The sequence below is a fragment of the Sparus aurata genome, chromosome 22 (assembly GCF_900880675.1).
Source record: "Sparus aurata chromosome 22, fSpaAur1.1, whole genome shotgun sequence".
Lineage (NCBI taxonomy): Eukaryota > Metazoa > Chordata > Actinopteri > Spariformes > Sparidae > Sparus > Sparus aurata.
In genome coordinates, this window is record NC_044208.1 from 25,600,510 (window position 1) to 25,614,242 (window position 13,733).

Sequence of the window (13,733 nt, forward strand, 5' to 3'; positions counted from 1 at the left end):
GACGCAGTATAGAATTTATACATTATAAATTAAGATTGAAGACAGTACGACCTATTGTCTGATTGCGCTCGAGACTTTCTAGCAATTTCAGATTTCTCCCAGGTTGCATCATTCATTTCAATCTGACCAAAACCCTGGTGAGTGTTGTGCAGTGTAGGATGCTCTCTTATGCTCTTTCTACCGCCTCACTGCCACACTGCTGTACACTAGTGGTGGGCAGGTGGAGCTGGCACACCATTTAAAAAAGCAGTTATAAAACAGACCAGACTGCGGCCCCATGGTGGGAAATGAGATGCACCCACCAAGGCCCGGGTGTTGACGTGCTCACACATCTGCCACGTTCGCAACCCTTTAAAACTTTTAACAGTGTTGAAATGCAAAGCAGCAGCACCAGCTTTCATGTTGCTTTGCTGGCTAAGTGGATTTTTTTTATTTTTATGACCACAGAGACAAACTAAAATCCAGCTTCAATACAATGCAGTGCTCAGAAACGTGTCAGAACGAATGCACATCATCAAAAAATGTGGCACTGATTTGTTTCAATTCATAAAAATCGTCAACATTTTGTGTATTTTGTGATATTTTGTGACTGTCATCCTGTGATATTACATGTGAAAAAAAGCTGAAATATGCTGAGAAAAGAGTTTAAATGACACAAATAATGTAAAACCTAGAATGGAAATACTCTCTGCACATTTCATACTCACATATATTAAACACGGGACAGCTCAACGTCACTGTTTCAGCCTAGGAGTCTATAAAATATGCATAAAATAATAAGACAGTAATATATATTCAGTGGTTCCCTCGTTTTAGCGCCCCCTCTCTGCTGCACGTATATCTGCCGATGAGTCCGCTTTCATCGATGATTCGGAAATCTACAGTTTCACATCGCGGTCATCGCACTTCGCGTTCATTGGCTCGCAGGCTCAGCGTTCGCGCATCCAACCAATCACAGACGACAACGTTGAAGCCGGGCGTCTGCAATCGTTTAGCCGTCCTGAGAAGCTAGGGAAACGAAAGCTAACACGTGGGAACAGCAATTTGGTGTGTTTTGCTTGGACTTCGGGGTGGTTAAGTGCCTTTTTTCAGCCGTGCCTTGATAACGGCGGGTCCGTGGGATCCTCTGGAGTCGACAGTTAGCTCCCAGCAAACCGGCGAGCTGGTTTATCTGTTTTATAATGGCGGACAACGGAGACGAGGACTCTCAGTACAGGATTAAACAAGGCGACTACGTTGTGTTGAAACGAGGAAATATCTTCAAAGCCGTGCAGATTCAACCGAAGAAGTAAGTCGATAAACTGTACACAAATACACCTTTTCACTGGCTTCACACAGATCCCACTGTATGCCTCTGATATATTATAATTCCCGGCACAAACTGGGGCTAGCTACATTATAAGTGACATCTCACAAATGATGGATAATTAACTATATCCTGGTTAATTGATAACTGTTTCTGAGCACTGACATTTACAAAGTGTACATGTACAAATGAACCTCCTGTAAAGGCTAATAAAGGGCTCTGAAGATGTCAATCCACCAATTAATCTGACATTTTCTGTTTTGTCTGCTCACAGGAAGGTGATTTTTGAGAAGCAGTGGTTCTTCCTGGATGGAGCGGTGGGAAACTTTTACAGCACCACATTTGAGATCGTGTCCGGAGCCCTGCAGCCGCAGAAGCTCAAGAACACAGACAGCTTCACCGGTGTGTGTTCATGTTTCGACTCACACACACCTGACACCTCCCCGTGTCTCCAGCTGGCATTTAGATGTGTGATGCACTCATTCATATCTCCAGACTGCACGCAGTGGCCGTCTAAGAGTTTTTCTTTCTTTCATTTTCACTTTGAGTCATCTCTCCGCGTCTCTTTCCTTCCCAGATGCAAAAGAAGCGGGCACGGACAACAGAAACATTGTAGACGATGGTAAATCCCAGAAGCTGACCAGGGATGACATCGAGGACCTGAAAGAGAAAGGGCTGGAGGGTCAGGTACAGAAGTCGCCTTGCAGTTACGATCACAAATGGGAAAGTAGCGCAGTTCTGCCAGGTGTTGGGTCTGTTGATGAGGGAGGAATACTGGCAATATTCTATGATTAATTGTTTGGCAGCCAATTCCATGCAAATCCAACAATGCAAAGATCCTACTGACTGCTGAAGCCTGATGTACAGCAGGTTATTGTCTGTCCATCGAGACCTAGAAACATAGAGGTTATGTTTCTTTATTACCCCAGGGGCCAATACAGGGTTCGTACACATTTTTCAAGGTCAAATTCAAGCACTTTTCAAGCACTTTCAAGGGTCATTTACAACATTTTCCAGCACCTTATCGCTGGGGTAAAATACAAATCTACAGGAATATACTCATGATTATTTTTTTCACTTTTTATCACAATTATGTACATTGTATTACGCTGTCAACATCTAAAAAGATGTTTCATAATAGCAAAAACTTTAGAAATTAAAGGAGAACACAAAGTTTTTTCCAAAAAAAGGGAAGCCACTTGGCGTTCTTCAGGTATACTTGCACCAAGATAAAGAGAGACCTGAGAGCACCCTGTAATTTTCTTTTTTGACATAAACTTTTACAAGCTGTTCGCTTATTCATCAAAGTTTAATATTGAACGTGTCATCAGTTCAAATTGCATCAAATTCACCTTCTCCTCAGCCATCCTTCTCTATTGCTACCAGGCTGCATGTGTGATGACACACACACACACACACACAGATTTTATTTCTCCTTGTAATAAGCAAATTATCCAGTCTGATCCCAGTGTTGCCAAGACACAGAGTTATAATGTCAAGCACTTTCAAGCACTTAAACTAAAATCCAAGCACTTTTCAGACTTTGAAAACGCAACATTGAAATTCAAGCACTTTCAAGGATTTCAAGCACCCGTACGAACCCTGCCAATAATACTCACTATTATAATCCTCAGCTGAAAGCGGTCCCTAGAAATGCACCATAAAAGTCCTGTTTGCGTAATAAAAGTGACCCTTTGTAAGAGATTTGCTTCATTAGTAGGAACCAATGGGCCACGTGTTGGAAAGGGAAGTCTAATCATGTCGAGAGATGGGCCAATGCATTTTTTGTCCTGTCATGGGAACCTTATCTTTTTTGAATCGTCAGATAAAATGCAGAGTGAGTACAACAGATGAGAGACTAGTGACAGCATGTGTTTAATGCGCTCCACAGGAAATCATCCAGCATCTCATAGATAACAGCTCAACGTTCAAAGATAAGACGGAATACGCCCAGGATAAGTACATCAAGAAGAAAAAGAAGAAGTGAGTCACTCCTGATGATACGCCCACCATCTCTTTGCAGGCTTAAAAAATAATTGAGCGTGCTGTAATTAATGTTATCGGTCGTTTCCCATCTTGTGCCGCTCCAGGTATGAAAATACTGTGACGATTGTAAGACCGTCCTGTCGCATCCTCGCTATGATGTACCACGGCCGGGAACCGGGGAAGATCTGGTGAGGCAGCACGGCGATTTAACAGAATGTCTGTGAAAGTTGTATTTTTATGGGGTAGAAAGAGATGATGTGTATGTTTTTCGTGTGATGCAGCCACCTGCGGTACGACACGCTCGCCCAGATGTTGACTCTGGCGAACATCCACGCAGGCAGCAAAGTTCTGGTGTTTGATACTTGTGCTGGCCTCGTGCTCGGAGCCGTCATGGAGAGAATGGGGGGTACGTCGGTCCTGGGAACTGCTGAAGAGTGCAATTTCTACTTTCCCTTTTTTTTTCCCCTCAGCCCTTTGTGTAATCACCCACTCTTTCCTCACTCATCCAGGCTACGGCTCAGTGATCCAAATGTACCCAGGAGGCGAGCCTGTCCGGGCGGGTATGGAGAGCTTTGGCTTCCCTGCACATTTTCACGATATGCTGCATGGGTTTCCCATCTGCCGTGTCAATGCTCTGCTGGCAGGCACTCTGGACACCACTGCCAAAGATCCCAGCGCTGGTAGAGCTTGCTTTTTTTTTTCATTATTGAAACTCTCTGAGATGTTTATAGCCTTGTTGTTTCCAGAGGAAACAGAGAAGTTAGAGTCCAGTACCGAAAGGCCAAATAAACAAAACATTTCCCGGCTTTTGTTCCTATGGTCGTCATTTTTGTCATTAGTTTTTAGGTGCATAGGCTTTTATTCAGAAGTAACAAAAATGAATAATTTGCCATGACACATGTTTATTCTGTGACCTTCCTCTGATATGGATTTTATCCTTCAACATTACAGATGTAAAGCAGTCCAACGTGGCTGCAGAGGACGGGCGAAAGCAGCCCGAGGCAGAGCAGCAGAGCAGTCCACAGGAGCAGAGCATGGAGACCAGCAGTGGTGCTGATGGAGGCCATGACCAGGAGAAAGAAGAGAAGGAGAAACGCAGAGAAGCTAAAGTATGCCCACTATTTACTAACTGCACATAGGTCATCCTCAATTTTTTTCGTTTTACTGTCATGGCTTCATACTGTATTTGTGACACGAGCAAACCAGCCTGAAATATCAAAATGGAAACTCAAAGATTTAAAAAAATATTTTATGTTTTTGTTTTTGTTCTTCAGGCTCAGGAAAGACTGGTGAAGCTGGAGGAGAAACGAAAGAAGCTGGCAGCCGCCGCTGCCCTGCTGGAAGGCAGGAATGCCGACGGGTTGGTGTCAGATTCAGCTTTCACATTTCTGTTCCTGTGCAACAGCTTCAGCATCAGCCTCTTTTCTCTTCCACCTCTCAGCTCTGGATTGCCCCCACGTAGTAAACAACAGTAATTAAAATAGATCTACAAGGATGAGAAACTGATGAATGATTAAACTATTATAAGTTCGTCCATAAAAGTCACAATAAATCCTTTGCCCCCCTCTGACATCACAGATGATGATTAGCAGGCGGCGGTGCCCTTTTCAAGGTGAACAAAGTGATTGCTTTGCAGTTTTCCGCGTCACATGAAATGAAGAACTCCCTTTATAGCTTTTGTTATGATTGATGGATGAAGTGTTGTGAGGGGGACATCCGAGCCAGAAGCGCAAGTATTGATCTGGTTAGCCTATTGGCTTTTCCGACATCATAGCAGCTATATAATAAACAGTTCCTCAGAGCACAATTTTCCACACTGCTCTAAATCAGCCTCTTTTACTGACTCCCATCCAGCCGTATAAAATATAAAATCGGTGCCTTACAATGGGTGCTAAATCCTGAAACCTTCTGCTCATAACTCGCATCACTGATTAAATAAATTACAATGCTGCCAGCCGACACATTTCCAGCAACAAAGTGTGATGTTTACGGTGCGTTATTTGTCGGACGGGCGTGTTTGATCATCTCTGTGTTTCTCCACGTGCAGGTTGGTTATAGCCAGTCGCTTTCACCCGTGTCCAGTCGTCATGGGCCTGCTCCCATTCCTCGCCCCTTCCAGGCCTTTCGTAGTCTACTCCCAATACAAAGAGGTAAGATCAATGATGATGGTCCGTATGTAGCAGGGCAACATCCACACTGATGGATGTTCCCCCCGCTGAATGAGCATTATTAGTTGTCGTAGAAGGATACCTCATTAGCTGCCACTGCGCACAGGTTTTTATTGCTCTGAGGTCCAGCGGGAAATGGCCCTATTGCGTTACCGCAGCGGACATCCTTGTCGCTGCCAAGGAGTTAGAATGCCTGTCACGTCCCACACTTATTACCTCCGTTGTGCTTATGTTGCAAAAAGGATTGCGCTAGGTGTGTGTGTGTGTGTGTCGACTTGTTGACTCTGCAGTCCTCCTCCCAACTCTTTTTCTCATCTGCTCCCCCTCGATCTCCGCAGCCTCTTATCGAGTGCTACAATAAACTCAAGGAACACGGCGGCGCAGTCAGCCTCAGGCTCACAGACACCTGGCTCAGACATTATCAGGTAAGATTTAAAGGTCTAATATAAACATTTCCGCATTAGAATCTCTTGAAAACAAATAGATCCCTGTCGTATATTTTGTCGATTTTGTGTTTCCAGCAATGACGACCCAGACAAAACCCCCTGATTTTATTATTTAAGGTAACGGTGTGTTTCATTTGCCAAAATCATCCACAAAGGTGTTGGTTTAACGAACGAGGACGACTCCCACGACGCCGCGCTACTTCATGACATCATCAAACCACGGCTTGGCAGAAATCGCATGTTGTGTTTAATTCAACTTCATGTTTTTGTTCCAGTTAAAGGAGCTTTAATCAATATTTTCTAATTAAATTGAAGATAAATTGACAGTTTTTCATTTAAAAAACAGTTGTTTACGGTGAACCCATAAGTCTGCATTTCTCGTTTTGGCATCTTTCTGCCCGTTGTTTTGGATCGGTCGGTCCACGACTTGCACGAGTTGACTCGGTCTTCTTTGTTCTCACCAGTTTTGTTTTCAGATGTGTCAGGCAGCTGTTTCCAGTCAAAACAAAACAATACACATTACACTACCTGCAGGTGAATATAATGGAGCACTTAGCAGCTAATGAGCCAGATATTTTTCCTCAGGAGTTGGAGACTAAATGGAGAAATACTAATGTTGCTCCGTGTTCTCTGTTAGCAACTCTTGGCTGACAAGTTTGCCAAATTCACTTGATAAGGTGGCTCTTTATCGGCACACCGATATCAGCCGGGAAAAAAAAGATTAATCAATGTGGGTTTAATGCAAAGTAAAGAATGGCATAAATCAGAGAGTAATTTCCAAACTGCTCTGCAAGATTTTTCATTAGCATCTGATCTGTCTTTTTTTATCAGTCTTTTGGTCGATCAAATGTCAGTCTGAAAACAAATGGCCATGACAAACTCGCTCATCTCAAAGTGACATGATGGAATTAGTTGCTGTGTCTGACAAGCGTCTGTAGTTTACCCATGAATATGAAATCGTGGCAAATAGTCTCTGCTTTGCCTTAAACCGTTAAAGACATTATCAGATTGTTGCTGATTAATCAATCCGCTAATTGTTTCAGCCCCCAAGTGATTCCCTCATTTACTGCTGGAAGAAGAAAGTCAGTTAAATCCTCATTGTATCGGCTTTGATTCTTTGCAGTTAAATACTTGTCTCTGCCTCGATCCGTTGTTACAGACTCCCACTATCTTCTCTCGCAGCTGTGTACTGTGCAGCGACTGAAAATGTGTTTGCGTACTGAGAGATCTTCCCCTCAGGACCGATGTGTTATTTTCCCCCCCTCTGCACTTCCTGTAGAGTTAATGTCTCCTGACTGTATTTCTGTGTCATGTCTGTAGGTGTTGCCTAACAGGACACATCCTCTGCTGCTGATGAGCGGGGGCGGGGGCTACCTCCTCTCAGGAACAACGGTTGCCACGGACCGTGCCAAACCTGCAGGCTCCCAGCGAGCCGAGGAACCAGCACCAAAGAGACTGAAACTGACAGACACTGAAGGATGAACACAGAATACCGAAGCATCAAATCTTGTGAGGGCACATTACCAGTGGCTTATAGGGATTGTTTTTTTTCCTCCAGCATCAACTTCTCTTTCTCTTAACCTGAGCTGACACATCTGGAATAAGGGAGACGGAGTGTCTGGTTTGCATCCATCAGAACATTTTCTCCCCGTCTTGTGTATTTAGATCAGTGAAGGCGCGATGCTGAGGAGTAAACTGTAAGCCGAGTTCGGCTGTTTGACCCAGGTGTACGTGTTTATGTAAGGAGCTGCTGAAATAAACCTTTTATGTGTTGAGAGTAAGAGACAGGTTCTGTGTTTTTATGCCTCGAGACCAGGTGAGGGAAGCATTTATTTTTTTTCGCTGTTAATCCAGTTCGCACTTGTTTTTTGTTATCATCCCTGCAGGAAGTGCCATTTGTTATCTGATCCAGTTGCTAACGCGGCTTCACTGTGTGTTACATCTGTATCCGAACACAATTAAAATATAACAGTACTAAAGATCCTGATGTGTGAACACTTTCTTTTTTTCCCCCGCCATCAAGAAATCATTTGCGAGATAATTGTTTGGTCCCAGAATAACTCCTTTTTATTGAGTGCAGATTGAACAAACTCTTCAGAACACAATTATTTGAATCATTTGTTTCAGATGTATATTATTATTTTCATAGTTTCTCGTAAAGTGTGTATATATATATATAAACATCAAAACCATTCCCATGCGGATTAATTTGATAACATCAAAATACCACAAATATCATGATAAACAAGTTGATAGAAGGTTTTTGGCAAGGCTCCAAGGTTTTTTCTTATTTTTTTGGCTTTTTCAACACTGTAAGCACACAAAATTTGCAGACATACAGTTAAGACAGCAGTTTTGTATCCACTGATAAGTCAAAAAGAAATGCTGTCCGTCCAGGCTTACGCACTGTTGTCATGCAATTTGGCAGCGATTTTCTGCAACTCCATGTCCATCGCTGCGAGGTTCTGCAGCTCTTTCTCCTGGAAAACAGGAAATATTTACACATCAGCGACTAAATAACAACAGTTTCAGTCTGTTATTCCCTACGTGTGGAATAGAAATTAGGACTAAATTATAGATTAGCCTCGCTTTCCCCATGCTTGCTCCAAAGATCTGAGTAAATATGATGAATTGGCAATTGGGGTTAAACATTTCTTTATAATTCCTTGAGTTGTGGAGCCTCAGGATGGATAAATCAGTCCGCCTCCTCCCTCCTGGTTTGTTTTTCTGCTTCAGAGTGTGTCTCCTCAGGCTGTTGCTCTCCTTTCAATGGGTATATTATGACTTTGATTGCTCTGGGAGGCTATAATCATGAGGTTCTTCGGTGTGATTACTGCAGCGGCTATAAAAAAAGCTCATGCGGAGGGCGCAAATAAAAAAAACAAACGAGCGAGGAGAATGGGAGCTGCAAAGACGAGCTGCGAAGGAGAACCGATTCGAGCACGACAGTAAAAGTCACTGTATGTGTGCCAGAGTTGAGGAACGACTCACTGCCCATGAATACACGGGTTCCATTTTGTTTTCAAGTAATCGGGGACATGCTCGTGAGGGACAGCTCTTGATGTGCATTTGCACTGATGCATATTCCCTCCTGCTCTGTGCGTCTGAAGGCTAGATCCTGACATCTTCATGCAGACTACAGATTTCCATAATGAGCCTTGCTGCTTATATTTTCTCCCCCCAGTGTGGTGGAGGTGCTTGATGTGCCTCATGGCTTTACTGGGTCAGCTGAATATAGGGAGGAAGACTTTACCAGCAGAATAAACATGAAACTTACAAATGTATCTATACTGAAGAATCTTTGAGGGCAGATTTTCGGATTCTGCCTGTAGTTTTTTAACATTTGCATGTGGTTTTTTTTTTTGGCCTGGAGTGCACCGTTCATGAGTCACAGTACCAGTCAGTGATTAGTCATTTTCAGTAGAGAGGATGGCCCAATGGTAACCCTAACTTTAATTCTCTTCATTGTCCTCCTGGTCTAGATGTGCATTTTCTGCAGCACTTCCAGATGGTCAGCGTTTTAGAGGCACATTACAGGAAACAGTTACGGCAGCGGCGTGTCTTGATGCCTCGAGCTCTTCCGTGACTACACCTCGCTATTTGTCACTTTGATCGTAAAGGTGACACAACTTCTCAGAGCATATATATTATTATAGTGTAAAATTGAGTATTTATAGTATTTAATTTAGAGGTTATTATAGGTCCAGGAAAAAACTAGAGGGCAGGACTGAGAGAAAAAAAAGGCGTTATCACAAATCTATCTGCTATGTCGACATCACAGACAGGTTTTTTTCCATTGGATTCTTCATCTAACTGCTAATCTCAGTTAGATGAAGGATCAATGAGTCAGGCAGACGAGAGTAACATATTTAACTAAACACCGCTCTGCCCCTGCACTCCCGCTGCTACCAGGGGATGGACAGGTTAACAATTGGGATGCATTTTGGTCATTTCCCCTCATATCGCCTGTTCAGTTCAGTGGTCTAATTTGAGGTTCAACAGTAAAAATAGATCCTCGTGTCAATCGAGAAGCTAATCTGAATTTGGTGCCATCAGTTTTTACCTCCTGTGCAGTGAGGGTTTTCTGTTGCGTGCTCCTCTTTGCCTCCTCTGGATTCGAGTGGTTTGCCAGCTGGTTTATCTTGTAGCTCAGCAACTTGGCCAGTTGGTCCATCTGAACACATTAAAAGGCAGAACCAGGGTGTTGGGTCAGTACTTATTGAAACATCATACGCATGTGCAAAGAGGCTAAGAAGGTATATGCAAAATCACCCGTGGAAAAATTAGATTTCAGGATCATATTTGTCTAATGTGCATGTTTAGTCTCTAGTCTACAGCTGTAAGCACCATGCGTATCTCACTGCCTACCTTATTTGAGGTTGCAGCATTCTCATCTGAATCCCTCTTATACCACGCAGGATGGTAATAGCCTCTGAAAATCCAGGGATTGCGTTTCTCTGCCAGATACCTGAAAAACAGCCCCAGGAAGATGTTGTTGTACGAGTTGTTTCTGTTTCAGCACACCTACAAAGGTTTTCTAACACTTGATGTGTACGTTTTTGTTTCTGAACTTTGGGATCTGCTCCAGGGTGTCAGAATACAGACAAAAGTAGTGAGGAATAGAAGTTGTTAGATATGATAAAGGATAGGAGTACCTCAGAGCTTCGTTTCTTTTGTCCAGTCCCCAGGATTCCTGGCTGCGCTCCTCGTCCGGTTCTTCTTTGGCCTCCTCTGAGAGCTCTTCGTCACGCTTGTGTTTCCTCTGGTGGAATCTGCCGGCCCTCCATTCTCTTTTGTCTCTTCCAGTATCAAAGTCCCATGATTCCTGGCTGCGTTCTTCATCTGGTTCTTCTCTTGGTTCTTTTGAGAGCTCTTCGTCACGCTTGTGTCTCCTCTGGTGGAATCTGCCGGCCCTCCAGTCTCTCTTGTCCCTTCCAGTATCAAAGTCCCATGATTCTTGGCTGCGTTCCTCGTCTGGTTCATCTCTGGCCTCCTCTGAGAGCTCTTCATCACGCTTGTGTCTCCTCTGGTGGAATCTGCCGGCCCTCCAGTCTCTCTTGTCCCTTCCAGTATCAAAGTCCCATGATTCTTGGCTGCGTTCCTCATCTGGTTCTTCTCTTGGTTCTTTTGAGAGCTCTTCGTCACGCTTGTGTCTCCTCTGGTGGAATCTGCCGGCCCTCCAGTCTCTCTTGTCCCTTCCAGTATCGAAGTCCCATGATTCTTGGCTGCGTTCCTCGTCCGGTTCGTCCCTGGCTTCCTCGGAGAGCTCTTCGTCACGCTTGTGTCTCCTCTGGTGGAATCTGCCGGCCCTCCAGTCTCTCTTGTCCCTTCCAGTATCGAAGTCCCATGATTCTTGGCTGCGTTCCTCGTCCGGTTCATCCCTGGCTTCCTCGGAGAGCTCTTCGTCACGCTTGTGTCTCCTCTGGTGGAATCTGCCGGCCCTCCAGTCTCTCTTGTCCCTTCCAGTATCAAAGTCCCATGATTCTTGGCTGCGTTCCTCATCGGGTTCGTCTCTGGCTTCCTCTGAGAGCTCTTCGTCACGCTTGTGCCTCCTCTGGTGGAACCTTCCAGCCCTCCAATCGCGCTTGTTTTTTCCAGTATCAAAGTCCCAGGATTCCTGGCTGCGTTCTTCATCGGGTTCGTCTCTGGCTTCCTCGGAGAGCTCTTCGTCACGCTTGTGCCTCCTCTGGTGGAACCTTCCAGCCCTCCAATCGCGCTTGTTTTTTCCAGTATCAAAGTCCCAGGATTCCTGGCTGCGTTCCTCATCGGGTTCTTCTCTGGCTTCCTCAGAGAGCTCTTCGTCACGCTTGTGTCTCCTCTGGTGGAACCTTCCAGCCCTCCAATCGCGCTTGTTTTTTCCAGTATCAAAGTCCCAGGATTCCTGGCTGCGTTCCTCTTCTGGTTCTTCTCTTGGTTCTTCTGCAAGCTCTTCGTCACGTTTGTGTCTCCTCTGGTGGAACCTTCCGGCCCTCCAGTCCCTCTTGTCCCTCTCGTCGTCAAGGCCCCAATATTCCTGGCTGCGCTCGCCGTCTTCATCCTCCTCGCCACGTTTGTGGAGCTTTGTCTTGTGTAGGTAGCGATGCGTGGTCCCGTGCCTTTTGGCTATGTCCCAGGACTCTTGGCTACGTTCTTCCTCGGGCTCCTCCCTCTCATCTCCTAAAGTTTCCTCATCTCGTTTTTGTTTCCTTTGGTGGTATCTTCCGGGTCTCCAGTTCCTCTTCTCCTTGTCTTCCTCCTCTTCGTCTAACCTCCTCTTCTCCAGCCCCCAGCTCTCCTGACTGCGCTGGTTGTCTTCCTCTTCTTCCTCTTCCCCTCGTTTGTGCGCCCGTTGTTGGTGGTGTCTTCCGGGCCTCCAGCCGCTTCTCTTCTCCCGCTCTGCTTCATCCGCCTCGTCCTCGTGTCTCTTGTCCTTCTCGTCGCCCAGGCTCCAGGACTCTTGGCTGCGCTCGTCTTCTGGGATTTCTCGTTTTTCCTCGACAGATTTCAGGAGAGCCTCGATGTCTTTAACGTCTGCTCCCTTTGCCTCAGTCCCCTCGGGGTGACCTCTGACCGCCTCTCCATTGGTCGCCGTCCCCTCCGTAGTCTTTTTGTCCAGTGGAGCGTTTTTAACCCCTGTGAGAGAACAAAAGAGTGATCAAAAGAGGTGTTAGGATCCACTTTGTGTGGCTCCTTTGATCAAAAGGTTGCTAAAAATCCACTTAATCTAGCTCTTAGAGACAGCTAATGATTGATTTCTTATTGGACTTGAGCTTTTTGGTGAAATCCTGTCTAGATCAAAATTGTGACCCACTTGTTTGATATTTAGGTCTCATTAAAAGTTGTTGTACTGTACTGTAATGCAGGATAAGGGTCTCCTGAGTATGTATTAGTCTCTCTGACAACATCTTAATAGCTCTATGCCACCAGCTCATTGCCAAGATAGTCGTGCTGCATCGACATCATCCTCAACGCTCACTAGCTCTACGCACACTGGCCAATTTCCTTCTGCTGCAAACCTGCTTGGAGGATTTCTTTGCATTGCTGATCCAGCTGGGAGTCCGGTTTGGAGAGAGCTTTGGACAAGACTTCAACCAAGCATCGTGTTACCTGCAACAGGCAAAACATAAATAAAGATATGAAGCTGATCCCTCACATGCTGCTTTATCTGGCTTCAATTTCTGCGCAGCTCTTGTTTTAAACTTCATCTATAAAATGCGTACCACATCTTCTCTCTGTCCTTCTTTTGCCACTGGAAGCGCTTGATTTTCTGCATTAGAGAGAAAAAAAGTGCTCATGTTAAGGTTTCTCATTTGCAGGATGGATTTGCATGCATTTAAGTAAAGCAGTCTCTGTCCATGGTCCTGAACTGACGCTCACTAACTTGCAGCACGCTTGCAGGGAATAATAATAATAATAAAAAAATAAAAAAGCTCCATCACTCTTCCACCTTACCTGTGAGCAAAGCCGCAACCGCAACAAAAACCCAAACAAGTCTCATGTTGGCGGCCGGGAGGGATAAAAAAAATCCAGAAAGAAACTGTTGATGGTGCAACAAGGCGACCGAGTCCAGTCCTCTCCGCGGATGCAGGAGAGAGCTGCGCTGACCGGGGCGCCTGCTGCTCTGAGGATCGGAGCGGAGGAGCTCCCAGATAAAGAGAGGAGTGGGCTGGAGAAGGCGCGTGGGAGGAGGGCTCCGGGCTCTGTTTCTGTCAGGACCGATTAGACCTGCAGAGAAGCGAGTGATGTGTGAATTGGTAATCTAGTTAGTGTCACAGGTCGTCCGAGGCTGATCGATTAAACAGATTGGCGGGGGAGGAGGGAGGATTGGGGGAGTACACGCATTGTTTT

The 13,733-nt window shown here is 45.1% G+C and overlaps 2 protein-coding genes across 2 annotated transcripts; one reads left to right on the plus strand and one right to left on the minus strand.

Annotated features, from left to right (window-relative positions):
• Window positions 1-975: 975 nt before the first annotated feature.
• trmt6 (tRNA methyltransferase 6 non-catalytic subunit) lies at window positions 976-7,887 on the plus strand. The gene is made up of 12 exons (XM_030406344.1): window positions 976-1,288; window positions 1,581-1,708; window positions 1,884-1,993; window positions 3,198-3,289; window positions 3,397-3,480; window positions 3,574-3,698; window positions 3,802-3,972; window positions 4,244-4,401; window positions 4,567-4,652; window positions 5,340-5,442; window positions 5,799-5,885; window positions 7,227-7,887. The coding sequence occupies exons 1-12, from the start codon at window positions 1,182-1,184 to the stop codon at window positions 7,386-7,388; spliced, it is 1,413 nt and encodes a 470-aa protein (XP_030262204.1). The 5' UTR covers window positions 976-1,181; the 3' UTR covers window positions 7,389-7,887.
• A 60-nt stretch (window positions 7,888-7,947) lies between these two features.
• chgb (chromogranin B) lies at window positions 7,948-13,538 on the minus strand. The gene is made up of 7 exons (XM_030405895.1): window positions 13,338-13,538; window positions 13,106-13,152; window positions 12,902-12,992; window positions 10,562-12,518; window positions 10,275-10,374; window positions 9,970-10,080; window positions 7,948-8,386 (listed from the first exon to the last, which is right to left on the minus strand). Exons 1-7 carry the CDS (start codon window positions 13,381-13,383, stop codon window positions 8,306-8,308), a joined length of 2,433 nt encoding a protein of 810 aa, XP_030261755.1. The 5' UTR covers window positions 13,384-13,538; the 3' UTR covers window positions 7,948-8,305.
• Window positions 13,539-13,733: the final 195 nt, after the last annotated feature.

Excerpts from the sequence above, each read along its gene's own strand:
- chgb (XM_030405895.1), bottom strand. The coding sequence starts at position 13,383 with ATGAGACTTGTTTGGGTTTTTGTTGCGGTTGCGGCTTTGCTCACAG. Across the intron at positions 12,993-13,105 it reads AAGGACAGAGAGAAGATGTG|GTAACACGATGCTTGGTTGA; the intron begins GTACGCATTTTA and ends TGCCTGTTGCAG. Across the intron at positions 8,387-9,969 it reads AAACCCTCACTGCACAGGAG|GAGAAAGAGCTGCAGAACCT; the intron begins GTAAAAACTGAT and ends CCTGTTTTCCAG.
- trmt6 (XM_030406344.1), top strand. The coding sequence starts at position 1,182 with ATGGCGGACAACGGAGACGAGGACTCTCAGTACAGGATTAAACAAGGC. Across the intron at positions 3,973-4,243 it reads TGCCAAAGATCCCAGCGCTG|ATGTAAAGCAGTCCAACGTG; the intron begins GTAGAGCTTGCT and ends TCAACATTACAG. Across the intron at positions 5,443-5,798 it reads TCTACTCCCAATACAAAGAG|CCTCTTATCGAGTGCTACAA; the intron begins GTAAGATCAATG and ends CGATCTCCGCAG.